This window comes from Macrobrachium rosenbergii, chromosome 10 (assembly GCF_040412425.1).
Source record: "Macrobrachium rosenbergii isolate ZJJX-2024 chromosome 10, ASM4041242v1, whole genome shotgun sequence".
In the NCBI taxonomy this organism is placed as follows: Eukaryota; Metazoa; Arthropoda; class Malacostraca; order Decapoda; family Palaemonidae; genus Macrobrachium; species Macrobrachium rosenbergii.
Genome location: NC_089750.1, coordinates 45,572,876 through 45,591,329, shown reverse-complemented (window position 1 = coordinate 45,591,329; position 18,454 = coordinate 45,572,876). Strand labels below are relative to the sequence as shown.

The 18,454-nt window shown below is 36.3% G+C and overlaps 1 protein-coding gene across 3 annotated transcripts in view; it reads left to right on the top strand.

Moving 5' to 3' along the window:
* The window catches only part of LOC136842618 (neuromedin-U receptor 2-like), an 833,892-nt gene that overhangs the window by 706,416 nt on the left and 109,022 nt on the right, over positions 1 to 18,454 (top strand). For all 3 annotated transcript variants that reach the window (XM_067110224.1, XM_067110223.1, XM_067110226.1), the window contains one exon: positions 263 to 432. In XM_067110224.1, the coding sequence (XP_066966325.1) occupies positions 263 to 432 (170 nt within the window). The remainder of the gene's footprint in view (positions 1 to 262; positions 433 to 18,454) is intronic.

Genomic DNA, 18,454 nt, shown 5'->3' with positions numbered 1-18,454 from the left:
GGATGTTACTAAATTTTATGTATTAACTGAATTCGTAACATGGGCTTTTAAAAAAAAAAATAGTCCTTTATATTTTTTTAACGTTTTCATGGGAATGGCAAGAAGATTGCTTTCTCCAAAGGTATATATATTTCCCTGTTTGTACGTTTAGTGTTGACCAAATTAATGGTTTTTATTTATTTGTTAATTAACTGTTCAAAGAGCTATTTTGAATTGCCAGATGGACCAACAGTGGGTACTACTTTGACCATTTTCCTCACAGGTACACCACGCTGATCCCACAGACCGTTTTGTACGCCCTTATTGCTATGAGTGGTGTTGTGGGGAACTTCCTGACGTGCCTCGTTGTAGCTAGGAATCATTCCATGAGAACGTCAACTAATTATTACCTCGTCAACTTAGCTGTCGCCGACCTCATCGCTCTCTGCTTCAGTGAGTGTTATATCTTTGCATTTTTCTTCTCGTTTCTGTTTCATTACCAGACCCTGTCTTTATGTATATTCGTTTAGGGTGCGTCTAGGCCACAGCAAGACGTGTCATTAACACACTTCGGTAATTTATATCAAAGTCATCATAAACAGGTTGAACAGAAGTTAATTACTTAATCGTAGTTCTGAGCAGTGCTTTATACAGATATCCAGCTTTGGCCGAAGGTTCGTTCTACTCTTATGGTCTTTGATTTATTTTCAACCTGTTTGTGAGCTGTAAGAGTAGTGTGTATGACATATTTTACTGTAGTGTGAACGAAGCCTTATAGTTGCTCCAGCGATACTATATCTAGTTCATTTCAATTATTTCTAGGTAACCTGCTAATATTTGGGATATAACATGAATTTTTACTTTTCGTATTAAACATTAAAACGTCAGATGGGGCAAGCAATATTTTACTTTTTTCCCACATGAAACTCCCCCGCCTCACCACAAGTGCTTACTGGATTTCGACCGTTAGACATTTATATCGCTGATTCAAAATTATCCATATCAAGTACCGAGCAAACTGCTGGACCATTTCGCCTCAAAAATGTGAAAACTGAGAGATAATCTTAACGTTTTGGTAAATGATTGGGTAGTTTTGGTGGTTGAGTTGGGGTGTATACGAAATGGTATTACACATTCTGGACTAGCAAACTTCCCGGCATACAGACAAGTAGAAATTCCTCAAACATGGACTCTTCCATCCAATTTTACGACTCCTAAGACTTTAGAATAATTCACATTTTATTTTTACAGCATGCTTTGAATCAGGTCTGTTACGTCTATTATTGGACTTTTGCTAGTTTCACTTCAAATTCATTAAAGATGGACCTAATTTTCAAATGCATGATAGAAGCTTTTTGCCACTGTCTAATTGAATTTCCCTTTATCAGTAAGTGAATTTACTCCTACGGATTAAATTTATAAAGCTGTTGTGGTTGTTTGAGTATATTCAAAGCCATTTTTAAGGATTAGTTTCTCAACATTATGACAAAACCGCACGTTAACTAAAAAAAATGCAGTCTCAGCATAAACAACTTTAATGAAGTTTATAACGTACTGATTTTTTATACTTAATGAAACGCGTGTTCGGAAATTAACAGCTCTGATGATAAAATTTTGAAAATATTTTCATGTGAGCGTTGGGTATCTCTATTTAGAAAACTTATTTTTTCAGCTACCGATTATGCTCTTTGAAAAGTTTCACAAAGCACTTCTTATCGTGTTATCACCACCTTACCTCCAGGAAATCTGACGCAGAGTATGGGACATGTCTAATTGAGTGTAAGCTCAGTAAAACAGTAGTTGAAGGGGAGTAAGTAAAAAGCTCCAGAATTATGCACGAATGGTTTTTTGAAGGAATTATGTAAAATTAATATAAATTCATTTCAGCAAACTTTATTTTTGGCTTCGATAGCTATTGATACCATCATGTCAGCTCCTAAATACTAAATTAGTCTACCATGCAAGGAAAAACAGGTTTCTCTTTCCGATCTAACTTCACAGGAAGATCTTACGCTGCCGCCTTACAAAGGCAGCAGGTTGCTTCGTAGTTACTACTACTGCAACCAGTGTAAAGACAGAGACTAATTTTGCGATAATTGTTTGGTACCGTAGAGTCCCTGTAGCACCTGCTGGCCAGACCTCGGAGCCTTGAAGAGTCGTTTCTCTCTGATTGCCCTTGTGAAGATGGCACTTTCATTTTCTCCAGTATGCTTGAAGAGAATGGTGATGTTGGTGTTAAATTAGTCTAGGAATATTTTTAGCACAAATTAGTCATATCTTATGTCTATTACCATAATCGTTGCATGACATTTTCTATAAACTATTTCAACAAGCACTTTAAGCCATTTCTTATGCTGATGATGACGCAAGGAAATGTCCCTCCAGGCAGCCAAACAGTTAACATTGTTTTTGTCGAAGGGCAGGTGGTCTCTCTTCGGTTTCTATTTGGTCATGCCTGTGCATCTTAAAAAAATTCATGAAATTGTCTGCACTGCCAGTTCACGAGAAATTAGATCAAAACGAAGAGAACTTCAATTGGCAATTTATATTCAAGCATAAAATAGCGCCTACATTTGCCCTAAAATTCAAATGAGGGTTAATGAGAAACGAACTTTCAGCTCAGACGAATACTAAAATACCAAACTACACACTTCAATACGCAAGCTATAAATAGAACTAATTACATTAGTGCAGACCTTTCTTTCTTAATTACAAGTGTTAGAAGAATAAAAAATTTCGAAAGGCAATGCTGATTAGAATATCTTGTGACTTTTAATCAACCAAAATTAATCAGTATCAGCCGTGCAGTGAATTAATATAAAGATATGTGCACAAACGGAAATTCTAATAATGCCATATCCTCAGTCCTATTGATTAAAACGAAAACACGAGTGTTTAATGAGTCGTGGAACAATATTTCATATTGCATCGTCCCCTTTCAACTAAATTATATATTTCCAATTTCCTCCTTTCTTAACTTTTGTCCTATTTCACATTAAGTGAATTGACAGTATAATATCTCCTCAAGAGTTATTCACAATAAATCATAGTTATAAACTACCAATGCCGTTCTTAAACCCGGGGATGGACAAGAGAATCAATGGAAAGTTAAAGGACTTACAGTGCGCACAATCAGAACTTTGCGAAATTTACTTTTAGTTATCATTGGTTTCAGGCGTTATATTATTCCGTGATTTGATATGCAGGAAATTTACAGTTTGGGCCATATTTTGGTAAGATTCATCTTCTGGACGAAAAGATGCTGTACTCTCCAACTGTGCCGTACAGAAACTGGGCCATTCTTGTAGTGTTGCAGTCCTCTTATGTCACTGCTCTGTTCTAAGAGCTGGATACACTGGCAAACAAGTAACTAGAGAACGGGAGGAGGGAGGGTGTTTTCTTCAGAATCCCAAGTGCTTTTGCTAACTCTATAACCAAAGATAGGTTTAATTACGGTTATTGTCAAAATACGACTGTATTTCCATATTTCAGTACTCTCTGGAATCGTGTTTAGTTACATTAGATGTATAAGAAATGAAATGATTTTGAATTGAATGACCGTAGCACCTTCGAACCTGTAACATTAAAGAGCATACTTCTGGTACTCTTAGATGCCATAGTTTCGAATCTGTTCTATAACCATGAAAGGCGATTCTCTAGTTCAACTGCATATTATCTAGTGAGGCGGTTAAATTCTGGTATACAACATCAAACAAATTCCAGTACAGAGATACAAACATTTCCTCCGCTTCCGATGGTTCCTTCGGCAGCGGTTGGTGCGATACTCAGAGTATCTGACTCTCGTTTCTTTATCCGAGTGAGAGATCGCAAGGTTATTTGTGCGCCAGTGATAAGCACCTATCTCAAAAACAAATATGCAGAATTTGAAAAACCTTGGCGGATATACATTCATTTGTGAACCTTGAAATCAAATTAACTTTAGGAGGAAAAACGTCAAAAGTCGAGATCACTAGTTCGCGGCGATTTGAATTTGCACATTAGAGGAACCCTTTCCATACTGATAAATTATACCAGTAATTACTTTTTAATCCACCTTCCTACGTTTGGACTTTACACGCCACAAACCAGGGTCACAGATCAGGTTACATACTTAACAACATTAAGTGGATATTACGATCTCGCCTCTCGAAATCGACAGGTTCTTTACAGAAAACAAGCAATTGGGCTGTAATGACTGACGAGAGGTGACAAACAAAGGAGAGAGGAGCAGAACAAATACAAAAAGTTACCTAAAATTAATTTATTTACAAAAATTTACAAGCGAGTCAGATCCAGGAGAGAACAAAAACTTAAAATACCAAAATCAATGAACAAAACACATGACAGCAACATAAAATTCACATGAATACAAAAAAAATCATAAGACACAGGCAGCATAAAATCATAAACAACAATAACAATAAATAAAAAAACAAGCAGCATAGAGGAAAAAAAATCAAGAACTGTAAAAACCAACACTGCAGGACAACTAAACAGAGCCGACACGGCAACCATCAAGTCCTCAGAAACAGTTCTCTCAGACTGGACTCCCACGACAGAGCCGATACGACAACCATCGCGTCCAAAAGAATGTCCTCCGCTGCTCTACTGCCGTGACCTGCTGCTGTCCTGGACCTGACTGGCGAAGTCTGACACCATCCACCACACGTCAACTCGCCAACAAGAAAAACAAAAAAAACAAAAGGAGGCAACAATCCACCAAGGGAACAATCGACAAACGATTGTTCCTAACACCTCCCCACCTAACAAAAAAAAATTACAAAAAAATTTTTTTTTTTACAAACAAAATACTCCCCCGATGCTGCCACACCCCCGCCAACCAAAACAGAACCAATCCTGGCAAGGTCGCCAATATTACGATCTCACCTCTCGAAATCGACAGGTTCTTTACAGAAAACAAGCAATTGGGCTGTAATGACTGACGAGAGGTGACAAACAAAGGAGAGAGGAGCAGAACAAATACAAAAAGTTACCTAAAATTAATTTATTTACAAAAATTTACAAGCGAGTCAGGTCCAGGAGAGAACAAAAACTTAAAATACCAAAATCAATGAACAAAACACATGACAGCAACATAAAATTCACATAAATACAAATAAAATCATAAGACACAGGCAGCATAAAATCATAAACAACAATAACAATAAATAAAAAAAACAAGCAGCATAGAGGAAAAAAAATCGAGAACTGTAAAAACCAACACTGCAGGACAACTAAACAGAGCTGACACGGCAACCATCAAGTCCTCAGAAACAGTTCTCCCAGACTGGACTCCCACGACAGAGCCGATACGACAACCATCGCGTCCAAAAGAATGTTCTCCGCTGCTCTACTGCCGTGACCTGCTGCTGTCCTGGACCTGACTGGCGAAGTCTGACACCATCCACCACACGTCAACTCGCCAACAAGAAAAACAAAAAAAACAAAAGGAGGCAACAATCCACCAAGGGAACAATCGACAAACGATTGTTCCTAACAGTGGATTATGTTTTTGGTTCGGTCTTTTTTAATTGATTTGCTTGTTTTGTTTGGATATTTGCATGTCTTTCTGTTCGTCAGCAAGATAACCTCTTGAGCTTATGTGTAGATTTTTATGGAAACTTTACCAAAGTTGGGCTTTGGAACTGGCAACAGGTCATATGAGTTTGGAAGACGAATGGACGCAGCTTAGGGGTGGTGTGGAGTGGGAGTTGGAGTGCTTAGTCTTGTCACAGTAATGAGCCAGAAAATGGTAATAAATTCATCTATTCGCTAGGTTATTTTGGAGGTTTTCATAAGTAAGGTCTCGACTGGAATCATACTCCTTTGAAATAAATCGTGAATTTTAAAAATGTTAGAAATTTATGACCAATGAGTTTGCAAAACATGGAGGCTTAGTTAGAGAGTTGTGCAAGTCCTTTAAAAGACAAAGTACGTCCAGTTTCCTTAAAGCTACAATGTATTTGTAATATCCTTTAAAAGGTAAAGTATGTGTAATTTCCTTTAGACTTTGAAAGACAAACTATGAGGAAATTTGTGCCTAACATCCACGGTGGAATTATTCTGAGCGCTTGCTTCTTCACAGTTTATGCGAATATGAAAAGAGAAAAGTAATGGATGGCTGCAGCAAAGGATTACACGTTATATTTAATTTCTTGACGAAATTCTTAATATTCATGTTACTTGAATGAAATATTAACTTTCCGTATGTCAGAAGCTTGGCAGCAGTATGCATTTGCTTTAATATCTTTTTCTTGAGGAATTTCTTTTCATGTTTCCTTTTTACATGAGACAGAAGGGGGAAAGGGCAAAGGAATCGCAATTACTATCTGGATGCCGAACGGAGCGAAATAGAAATTCATAAAAACCGGTTTTGTTTGCGATGCAGTTAAATACTTGCGTCAGTATACGAAGGGAGGTCATTTCAATTTCTGCTAATTAACTCAGATGAATGATAGTAATCAGCAACAATTAAGAGTAATTAACAGCAATTAGAACTGCATTTGCATAGCCCAATTTGAATGACCGAGTGTTAACTAAACCTCCAATAGAGATTTATATCAATAAGTTTGGTGAAAAAAATTTATTTTTAAATCGAATTGATGAATGATATTTCTCATGCACCACTTACATTAATATGATATTTCTGGTAATTTCATTCCGTGGGAAGTTATCTAGACGTTTTGTTCCCGCTAGCACCAAACTGTTGAATCTTTGGAGCTTCACAAGTTCAAACTGGGTGTAAATGCTTTTTTTCTTTGCAGAGCATGCCTCAGTGGGTATTGCTGTAGTTTCCCTCGCTGACCTATTACTTTTTCCAAAATGGGCTGCTTTACTTGTTAGAGTCCTTCGGCTTGTCGTATACAGCTTTTCTAAGAAGGATATTTCCAATAGATGAATGAGAAATTTCAAGTTAAACAAAACTCATATTCTGATTAATAGTGTCAGTTTAGGATTCATTGCTACTTTACCTAAAAACTAAAAGAACATGAAATCCATGAAACTACTGCAGATATAGCGTGATATAAGCGATGAAAAGGTAGTGGATGTGAGAGGTGGGTGAATGACAAGTAACTTTAGGAGCAATGTTTCATGCTGGCTGAGCTATGTTACTATGTTCGAAATGGCACCAAAGCTCTGACTTCTACTTTATTTTACTTTATATGCAATAATCAGAAAGGGGTTATGACCCTTTCCTGAATTCTGTAGCTTTTGGGGAGTTTTTTCATAATGTGTGAGGAAAACTGTCAACAAAAATTCTCATCACAAATTTTTTTTTCTGCGCGTTAATTTCAAATCCCCACTCGCCAACTCCATTTTTGGAAAATTCCCGTTATTTTATATTCTTATTTCAATCAGAACAACAAACTTTATTGTGATGTGGTTCCACTCTAGTTATATAAAGCGAATTAAACCACCAGCAGTTAATCAGATATGCATTTTAATTAAAATACTCATATGTATATATAGCAGCTGAACAACTGCGTTCTCGTTTTGTTCCACCAAAATTGTATGAACTTCAACTACTGTCTTATTCTTTGGTGCACACAAAGATTGGTAATGTCCACTGGACGTGGGGGTTACTCATTTCTGGCCACGTTAGGACTACTCATTTATCTTAAACTATTGTGGATATTTAGGGTGAGACTAATAATGCCTATTAAACATTTCACTATTAGCTGTATGAATGCAATACAGATGGGACATCTCTGCAACCTATACCAGTACCAAATGATGGAAGATTGGTGGTGAAGGTCAGTGACATCAAATAGTAGCCTTGAATTGGCAAGGGTCTAAAAACTCCAGTAGGTGATCTAATGCCAGTATGATGAGCCATCTAAAATCTTGGTCTAGCTTGGAGTGCCTCATGCAAATATTTCACACCTACAGCTCAGTTTTGAGAAGACTAGAGCTTTATGTAATGTGTGCGCTAGTACTCTGAAAAGATTTAAAGCCTCTAAAAGTTTGACTTCCGATGTTTTTAGGTGAAGAACCCTTGCCAATTTGCTATCGAAAGTCAACCCTAGGAACCAGCTTTCTCCACACAAGGTATTCACTGATCCTTATTGAAAGTATCTGGGTCTGGGTGTATTCCTTTGAATATGGAAAAAAATGGACTAAAACAGTTTTACTAGTGGCGAATTTTAAGCCATTCATATCAGCCAAGTTCACAATTTTATCAGTTATTAGCTGAAGTTTCCTTTCCACCATTGCCATCCTTTCTTCAGCAAATGACACCGAAAGATCATCCTCAGTGGGGAGTGACTAAGAATTATCTCATTGATAGCTATAGTAATCAAGGTTGCACTCAGTATACCACCTTCAGGAACTCCTTCCTGGCATTTTTGCGCATTTATAATTTACCCCAACCTGGAGAAAACGATATGTCATAAATGTTTTCATAACCAGTTGAAATTCTCTTTTCAGTCCTGAATTATGAATCTTTTTAGGGATGTCACAACCCCAAGCAGTATCTTAAGCAATTTCAAGGCCAAAAGAGAGACATGACATGGTGCTGCTTAGAGGCAAATGTTTCACATACAGAGGATTCTAGGCCAATGGTACATCAGTGATAGAATTGGGTAGATGATAAATAACATTCTTGTCCAAATAAGAGACAAGTCTTACATTGACCACCTTCTCCATGATATTACGCAATCAGGATATCAATGTAACTGGCTGGTAATTTGCTGCTAAAAACTTATCTTTGCTAGATTTTAAAAAGGCTAAAATAAGTGCTAGTTCCTTCACAGTTGCGTAATGGATATCATGCTATATTCTACTGATGATACTTAAAATGAAGTTTTGTATCCAGACACTTTTAATCACTGCATGAGGGCCAAGGGTCATATCATTACAATTTGCAAAAGCTGAATCAAATTCATTACTCACTCCTGTTTTACTAGTCATGTAATGACATTCACTTTTAAAACCAGAGGTGGATTTGAGGTAAACTTCCCTGCCATCTGGCTTACTTAACTGCAAACAGCAGTTGGTGGAATTCTGCTGTTTACTGAGAACACAGAGAATGCACATGAATTGTGTCTAGCTACTTTGAGAAACAGAGCTGTGCTCTACTTTTCTTGTAGCCCAATGACTGTCATCAGAATAAGCCTGTGGTTTTTGGGGCAGAATAAATACCTGCTGCATGAAAGAGTTCCACTGAGCAAGTCAATCGAGTCTATACTTTGGAATTCATCTGGCCTGCCCTGAATTCCACTGACTTCTCAACATTTTTCCAGCCAGCTTTGCCAAGGCTCCATCATGATGATCACTGTACTGGTGAACTATTGACGGTATCAGTAATAATTGGTGTATGATCACTTGTATGCTGATTATCCAGTGTTTTCCATTTAGAGTCAATAAGACATACAGAACGTTTCTGCCATAACTCTGCATAGGGAGTCCTATAGCCAATATATTTCCTAGAGAAGGGAGTATTAACATCCAGCTTACTCTCCAATAGGGGAACAATTGGAGGTGGCAACACTGAATGGTTGGAGAAGGTTCGGTGAATTTGGCTGTCATATTTTGGTGTGTTTTTGGCTATTCCAAGGAGGTTTCAGCTCATGTGAGTGAGCATATTGGTGCAACGAATTGCAGTTATTGTTTTGAAGATAAAAGTGACAGTGATTTAACAGTGTAAAGAAAGTGACAGTGAGTTTCTAAGGCCGGGGGAACTTCAAAGAAGTTCTACCCCGTCCCGATTTCCTTATGGTTGCCATGGCAACGCAGTTTTGCTAACTATAAACAACACACCATGGCCTTATCCAGAATGGTGGATTTTTTCAGAAGGAAGAACTCCTTTGGAATTCAATACCTGGAAAATGAGCGTGCTGACACGGATGATGTATTTGGTATATTAGGAAAGATTCAAGCCAATTTTATGAACATTTATGGAGTTCAACAAGTTAGATTCAGTAAGATAATAGTGAAATTTGAAGACCATGCAGCTGAAGAATTTGAGAGAATCATGAGAGACTATGAAGGACGTATTCTCGCTTTAGATAATAAAGAGGTCAGCATTCAAATTGTTAATCTATCAACAAGTAAAATCATTGTCACTATTAAAAATGCACCATTTGAGCTAACCAATGAAGACTTAAGTAAGACTCTCTCGTCATATGGTAAGGTATTTAGTATTAGAAACCAGGTTTATACATCTGGCACCTTAGCTGGGAAGAACAATGGTAACAGAACTGCGTTGATGGTTCTAAAAGAAGCCTATTCCTTCGACGTTGAGACTTGGTAGATTTTTTTGTGGTTCTATTATCGCGGACAAACACGCACTTGTATCAAATGTGGAAAAGAAGGCCATTTGGCTGCTAATTGTACTGCAGAAGAAATTGTGACTGAAAATGAAAAGGAGTTTCCAGTTTTACTGATGAAAAATAATGAATGCAATTCGAAGGATAATTCGTGGAATGACCAGGCAAATAATAAAGTTCAGGAAGAAGTACAGGGAATAAGGTTCAAACGCAAGACTCGGTAGAGGAACAATAGGAGCATAAAGAAGTGAGAAGACAAGGGCAGGAGGATCGAATGGAGGAGGAACGAACGGAGGAGGATCGTCAGGAGGAGGATCGTCAGGAGGAAGATCGTCAGGAGGAAGTTCGTCAGGAGGAAGATCGACAGGAGGAAGATCGTCAGGAGGAAGATCGACAGGGGACTCTTCTAGTGAAAATGTCGAGACATTAAGCCAAAAGGAAAATGATAATGGAAACGTTATCGAGGATACTGTTATGAACAGGAAGCAGGATACAATGGAATTGGTTACCAACTTCAATATGGAAGTAATGACATCTCAGTGTCAAAATACCCCTATGTCCCTTTATGGTTTAGAAGGGAAAAATATTGAGGACAATAGTAGTCCAAATGTGTTACTGATAAACAAAACCGTGGCTGATGTACATGTGGATTATAAATCGGATGATTCTGTACATAAAGAGCTATTCCATTTATTTGACTATAGTGAGGAAAATACACCTGATGTTTTGAAAAGTGAAGATGACAATTCCTCTTATGCTGAAGGTTCAACACAAGGGATCAAAACGGAATTAGGGGCTGAAAGTACGGATGGAAGCGACGAGTATGATATTGTTTCTTCAATTGAGAGTAACGGGAAACTAGTCATCAGGAAAAAATAAGGTATTACCTAAGAGAATTCAGGGCTCCCTAGGGTTGAAAAGATCGGTCGAGACATTTACGTTGAAAGGGAAGGAGACTAAAATGAGGAAAGTACATGCTGACGGCAATGTTAAAAGGAATAGTGACGACAACAAGTTTAGTGAAAAAAAGACGATGAATATCTAGAACATACAGTAACTGAAATTCGTGCCGAAGGAGCCCCATGTTTACAGAAAACTTGGTTGATTTGGAATAATGTTTGTGATCACTTCAAAAATTTATTTTCTTACGTATTGCAACCCTTAATATTAATGGTTTGTCTAGTTTTAACAAGCAGGCTAAACTACACTCATTCATTATTTACAATAAGGTAGATATACTGTTACTGCAAGAACATAATGTGAAGTCCATAGATTCTCTTGGTTTTTGGAGAGGTTTTATAAAATTATATTAAATCCAACCATCAATATTAAGGGAGGGACGGCAGTACTAGTTAATAGGAAGTTAGACGTAGTAGTTGAAAATGTGTATTTACATCCAACGTCAAGACTATGTAAAGTGTCGTTAAAGTATCAAAGCAAGGTTATAGATATTGTGAATATATATGCTCATTCAGGAAATAAATTCCATAAAGAGAGAGAGGAATTTTTTGAGAAGGATTTGTTATCACTGATACAGAATAATTGTGATAAGGCGATTATTGGGGGAGATTGGAATTGTATCATTAATGACAAAGACTCTTCACATCCAAAAAATTCTTGTTTTTCGAAAGTTTTGAAGTATATTGTTGATGCTGTGAAGATAAAAGATGTCCACAACATCCGTCATAGGTTACCCGAGTACACCTTTGTTAGAGGGAATTATGCAGCGCGTCTGGACAGGATTTATATGCAGATAGACAGAAATAGTGTCACAGAAACTAAAACTGTTCCAGTGTCGTTTTCAGACCACTCTTGTTTCCTGTGTGATATAAGATTACCTGATGTAGTACAGTTAGGGAAATCCTACTGGAAGCTTAATTGTTCAGTTCTAACAGACACCGAAATCAAAGAAAACTTTAAACAAAAGTGGACTGAGTTACAGAGGAAAAGGGACGATTATGCTAATATATTACTGTGGTGGGATATTCTGGTTAAAGAGGAAGTTAAAAAGTTTTATATGAAATCTTGTTCTATTAAGAAACAACAGAGATTTGGTATGTTAAACTTGTTAGAAAGTAGACTACGATACTTATATGAGGCTTTTATCGGACCGGAAATCCTAACATGTTAGAAATCAATAATGTGAAAAAGAAAATTGAGGAAATAAGAGATGAATTTGCAGAAGGTATCAAGGTTCGATCCCGTATGCTAAATCTTCAAAATAATGAGAAAGTTTCAAAATTTGTAATAGCTAAACAGCAAGAATTCATGGCGAAGAAAGTAATTACTTATTTAAAAGATAATAAGGGGAATAAACTTCAATCCTCGGCTAGTATAAATAATTATGTAAATTCCTTTTATTCTGAGTTATATAGTTCAAGGCCAGTTAATAATGAAATGCAAGAAAAGTTTTTATCCTTCTTAAAAATAAAGCTTGATGACAGTGATAGGGAAGAACTGAATAAGGATTATTCAAAAGGGGAAATTTTGAAAGTTATCAAAAGTTTTAAGAAGAATCGTACACCTGGAATCGATGGTCTGCCAGTAGAGTTTTATTTAGAGAATTGGGATGTAATTGGGGATGAATTTTCTTCATTGGTAAAGTATGTAATGAGAAATAAGGTGATTTCAGTTTCGCAAAGGAAAGGAGTCATTACACTTATTCATAAAGGCGGAGATGAAAAAGAGCTGAAGAATTGGAGACCAATTTCTCTCCTTTGTGTTGATTATAAAATAATTTCTAAACTTTTAGCTATTCGTATGAAAGAAGTGTTAGACAAAGTGATTGATACTAGTCAGTTCTGCTGTATTCCAGGACGAAGCATTGTTCAATGTAATATGTTGATCAGGGATGTTATGTATTATGTTAATTCTATTGATATGAACGCTGCCTTTCTTAAATTAGACTGGTATAAGGCTTTTGACATGGTAAACACAGAATTTTTGTTTAAGTCCTTGAAGTGTCTAGGGTTTGGAGACGAATTTGTAGGGAAAATAAGCATGCTATATAATCAAATAGAAAGTGCAATGTGTGTAAATTATAATATAACTGCCTTTTTCCCCATAACAAGGTCAGTTAGACAAGGATGTCCACTTAGCATGATGTTATATGCAATATATCAAGAATCGTTCTTTCTTGCAATCAAGGAAAATATTAATGTGAAACCCTTAGTCTTACCTGATCACACTACTCTCAAAGCAGTTGGTTACGCTGATGATAATAATATTATAATCACATCAGAAGATAGTTTAAGAGAAGTTGATAAAATTGTGCAGGAATTTGAATTAGCTACAAACAGCAAAATTAATAGGAATGAAAAGTCAAGACTATTCAGTATGGGTGGTTGGAAGAATAAAAGGGACTGGCCCCTTACATGGATAAGGCAGGATGTTACTTCTTTGTTCACTCTAGGTATCCATCATTGTAATGATTATAAGGAAAGTCTAAAGAATAATTGGGAACATGTCATAAATAAAATAGATAACCATTTGAAAGTACTTCATGCAAGGAAATTGAACCTTTCCAGAGGACGGCATATGCAAATGTGTGCATTCTGGCAAAAATTTGTATATTGCTCATGTGTATCCCTTGAATCATAATTATGGCATCAGAGTTGAGAGACTAGTTTTTAGATATGTTTGGTGTGGTAGATATGAACCAATTAAACGATCTACAATGAACAGAGATAAGACTGAAGGTGGTTTGGCTGTTTTCGATGTGAGAGCTAAAGCTAATGCTATTATTGTTAATACCTTTTTAAAAACTGTCATACTGAATAAGGGTCCTCAGAGCTTAATTTTGCATTATTGTTATTTTAGGTTGCGTAAGTTCCTTGATTTGGATTTTAAAGCTCCACAAATATTTTGCTATCCCACACCATATTACAGTTATACTATTGGCTTCATAGTTAAACTTAAGGAGATTCATAATTTTCCAATATTATCTAATAAGAGTGTTTACCAAAGTATTTAAAAAAAAACATGACATATCTGTAGTATGTAAATATCCTTCATTTGATTGGAAAGTAATATGGAAGAATTTTTGTGATATTGACCGGTTCGTGGGAAAGGAGATTATCTTTAAGCATCTTCATGATGTACTACCAGTGAAAAAACGTCTTCACTTTTTAAATTTATCAAGCAATTCCTTATGTGAAATATGTAATATAGAGGAAAGTGCTATTCATCTTTTTTATTTTTGTAAAAGAACTGAACTAGTTTTCAAATGGCTGAGAAATGTACTTAAAAACATCAGTAATTTTAAGCCAGAGAACAATATGAAATTTTTATATTTTGACTTCAATACCAAAGATAATTGTAGGAAGAATGTGTGTATATTTTTATTGTGTTCTTATATATAACCGATATGGTGTACTAGGAATGATTTGAATATGATTGCAAATGACATCATAAGGTTACTTATTAATAATATCAATAATAACAGGAGAGATTTGTATTTAATACACGGTAACAGAATAAAGAATTATTATGGTTCATTTTTAGAAAAATTAGAATTTTGAAATATGAGAACATTAATTTTAATTATTTAATTTTATATAGATATATTTATCATTTTATGTAAAATGAATAGGTTGTAAAAGTTTCTAATTGTAAATAACTTTCTTTTGGTTATGTATAACTTTTACTACGTAAATCTACTATTATGTATCTAAAGATTGTAGCCTTTAAATAAAAAAATAGGGGGAACAATCATGAACTAGCAGCTTCAGTCCTTCATATCGTAGCCCTCAAACCCTGACAGTTCTACTGAAGAATGAGCAAGGCGATCAAGTTTTATTTTCTAGAAGACTACATAATTAAAGCCGTCTTAAGAGGCTTCTTGATAAATTATGGTTTCTTAATGACAGTTTCATTAAATGTGGTCTTGATTTGTTAGGCTTTGTATTTTTCCTTTCTTCGGGTTACCTTTCTGGGTTGCGTTGTGCAGGACAATGGTTTTCAACATTCATTTCTGGTGGCTTTATTTCGACAGACTTTCCCTGTGTATTTCTATTCAAGTCATTTTCATCCGTGTCGCAACCAAGACAACATTCTTACGTGAGATATATGTTTTCATATTTTTTGTCTATTGTAGTGATAATGATGGAGGTCTCTCCCGTTATCGAGTACAGGAGGGCGTAATTTTGGCCTTCACCTGAAATTTCTTGCTGAGATTTTGGATGAAGAGGTTTTACTTGAGCCCTTATGGGTTATTTGAAAAAAATATTTGTTTTTAATGATATGCATGGTTTTTATGCATTAGCATGCGTTTGTCTGTAGCCTTACGCGGGCAGTTCAGATTGTTAACAATGTTTGCTCCAATACATAATGCTCTCCTCTTGCCTCCACGTGATCGCATCTATATTTAATGGATGAGAAATTCGACAAAGAAATAGTGATTTTCCAAGGAGCCGCGTGACCAAAATAGCCATCCGACATTGGACTTCCGGCAGATAGGAAAAGGTTAATGTTATTTCGAGGGGCTTTCAGTACTGGCGGGAACGGGGAGAAAGAAAATACGATAAAAGGAGGACTGAAAAAGTTCAGAGAATTACTTTTTCTGCATATTACACTGATGCATACACACAATTAGCTCATGGTAATTTTTTGAATATTCACATTCTCATCTATTTAGCAGAAGCTTCATTTCTACAGATTTCTCGTGGCTTTACTTATAATGCGGGGACGACACATTAAACAATAGGAAATGCAACCCAGTACGAAGGGAGAAACAGAGAAGCAAAGAATATACTAAAAACGAAAAATAACGAAGAAAAACGAAGGCGATAACTGACAAGGTAAAATATATGAGACACCCAACAAATAAACTGTAACTTGGGCTCACGTTAGCCTTCTCATTACTTGCTTGCATTATCCAATGTCAGAGATAAATTCTATATACATACACAAATCTCTATGTATCCCATACGTACGTATTGATTTCCCTATATTTGTGTATACTGTACTGGTATAATTAGTTTTATCTCTTTTTAATTATTCGTTCCTAATTTATTGGAGTACACATGCCATCGCTGTTTGTAGCTCTTGCCCAAATAAACTAGGTGCTACGTTTATTAGCCGGACGCCTGTGATGACCATTTATTCTTTGCACACGTTGGGCTGTGTCGTGGCTTCTTTATCGCCTTATGGTACTACAAAGAATAGCCCTTTCTTTATTCATTACTTCTCATTGAGAAACCTCTAGAAATGAGGCTTCTGTTACACAAATGAGCATTCGAATATTTTAAAAATTACCAACTTTGTTATATCTTATTACCTCATTCAGTAATACGTATTTTGTACAGAATTTGTATTGAACAATGAATTACTCGTCAAAAATGCTGATTTCCAATACAAGGTATTTTTAGAGATGTCAGCATTTGCACCAAAGCAATTAAAGATATAAAAGTTGGTAGGAATAGCCCTGCCATATTTGCAAAGACTTGAAAATAGATTATTTTTTCATAGTTGAAGATGATAATCTAATACGGATTTTTGCCAAGAACGTAACGCTATTTTGTTGGGGTTCGTAACTGCTTGGGTCAGTGACACCTTACAGTAAATGAAGGAATGTTGCACATACGGTACAAATAAAACATTTAAAAAAAGGGTATTATATTCTACGACATAAATTTTACTAACTCTTAAATTTGTTGCAAAAGTCCAGATTCTGCAGCAAATTTGAAAACGCCACTGATTTTAAAAGTTTTAATCTTTGGCTTCTGTCAAAACCATTTGCAAACTTTTCATGATTAATATCACTAAAAGTTCGTCATTGGACAGATGGGCTGATTCAAAGAAAATCTATGCTGAAGAGGCCTACGTGCTAAGGGCGTCTGGAATGTTTCTTTCTCTCTCTCTCTCTCTCTCTCTCTCTCTCTCTCTCTCTCTCTCTCTCTCTCTCTCTCTCTCTCTCTCTCTCTCTCCAGATAAGTCCGTCACACAGCCAGCGCCAAACTTGGTAATTTACAATAGCGTACATTTCTTTCAGCCCAGGTATCAACAACCTAACAGGACTTCATATTCTTTGATGATACTGAATACATTTTGAATTACTTTTGGTATAAAATCATAATTTTTTTATTAAATATTTGGTAATTTTGGGGAACGTTCTGTACTCTTTCAGGGTTTGACCAGGCAACTCTAGAACGCACGGATTTATGGAATATTTGTCATGGAATGTTGCTATGTATGGCTTACCATAACTTCCAGAGAAAGTTTGTTTAAATGGCATTTGTCATGAAATTTTGTTACCTGGACTTTAACAAATAAATCTTTTAAGTCTCATTCCCCTTGTAATTTAGGGCTGGCGTGGATTAATCACCTAACACTGCTGTGTCGTAAAATCTCATCAGGTATTATTTATCTGCTACGAATACGCTGACGAGGACAATATTATTCTCCAGATTTTGCAGCCATTATTGTCATTTTCGTTGTGCAAATCTCATCTCACGTCTCAACTTTGCGTTCCATTTCCATTATCTTCTTTGTTCTTTTGTATCACTCCTCTTCTCCTTTGTCTCTTTATGTGTTCCTCTTTCAGCAGTTGCCGTTTTTCGTCTCTTGTTCTCGTCTTTTACAGCTCACTTCACTTCTCCCTTGTCAGCATCTGCGTCAATTGTTCTGGAACTGTTGCCTGATTGTCCCGGGGGTCAAAGGGAACAGTAAAAGGTAAATCTCTCTCTCTCTCTCTCTCTCTCTCTCTCTCTCTCTCTCTCTCTCTCTCTCTCTCTCTCTCTCTCTCTATTTCAAAAATGTCTCAGAAAGGACTCATCTTTTCGTTTGTTACCGAAAGTTTTTGTACCTCGAGGCGAACTAGTGTCTGTTAAATACTCGTAGATAGCTGTGAAATATAAATTACCGTGATTCTCGTAATGTTGTGCTTTAAATAAGCGGCTATAAGGTCTATTGAACCTTTTCCTCATATGTGCATTCTCTGGGTAAGTTTGCAATTCTGGAAATGTGAAAGAACAGTTTTTAAAAGGGAGTGAAACCGAGGGGTTAAATAACGTCACTTGAAATTGCGTTGTGGCCCTAAGATCATTTGGCTATTAAGCAGAGAGAGAGAGAGAGAGAGAGAGAGAGAGAGAGAGAGAGAGAGAGAGAGAGAGAGAGAGCGAGCGAGAGAGGAATATAAATTTTAGGGAATGTAGGTCGTCAAAAAATCATCAAATTCTCATTATATGTTAAGTGCCACTTATAGTGCA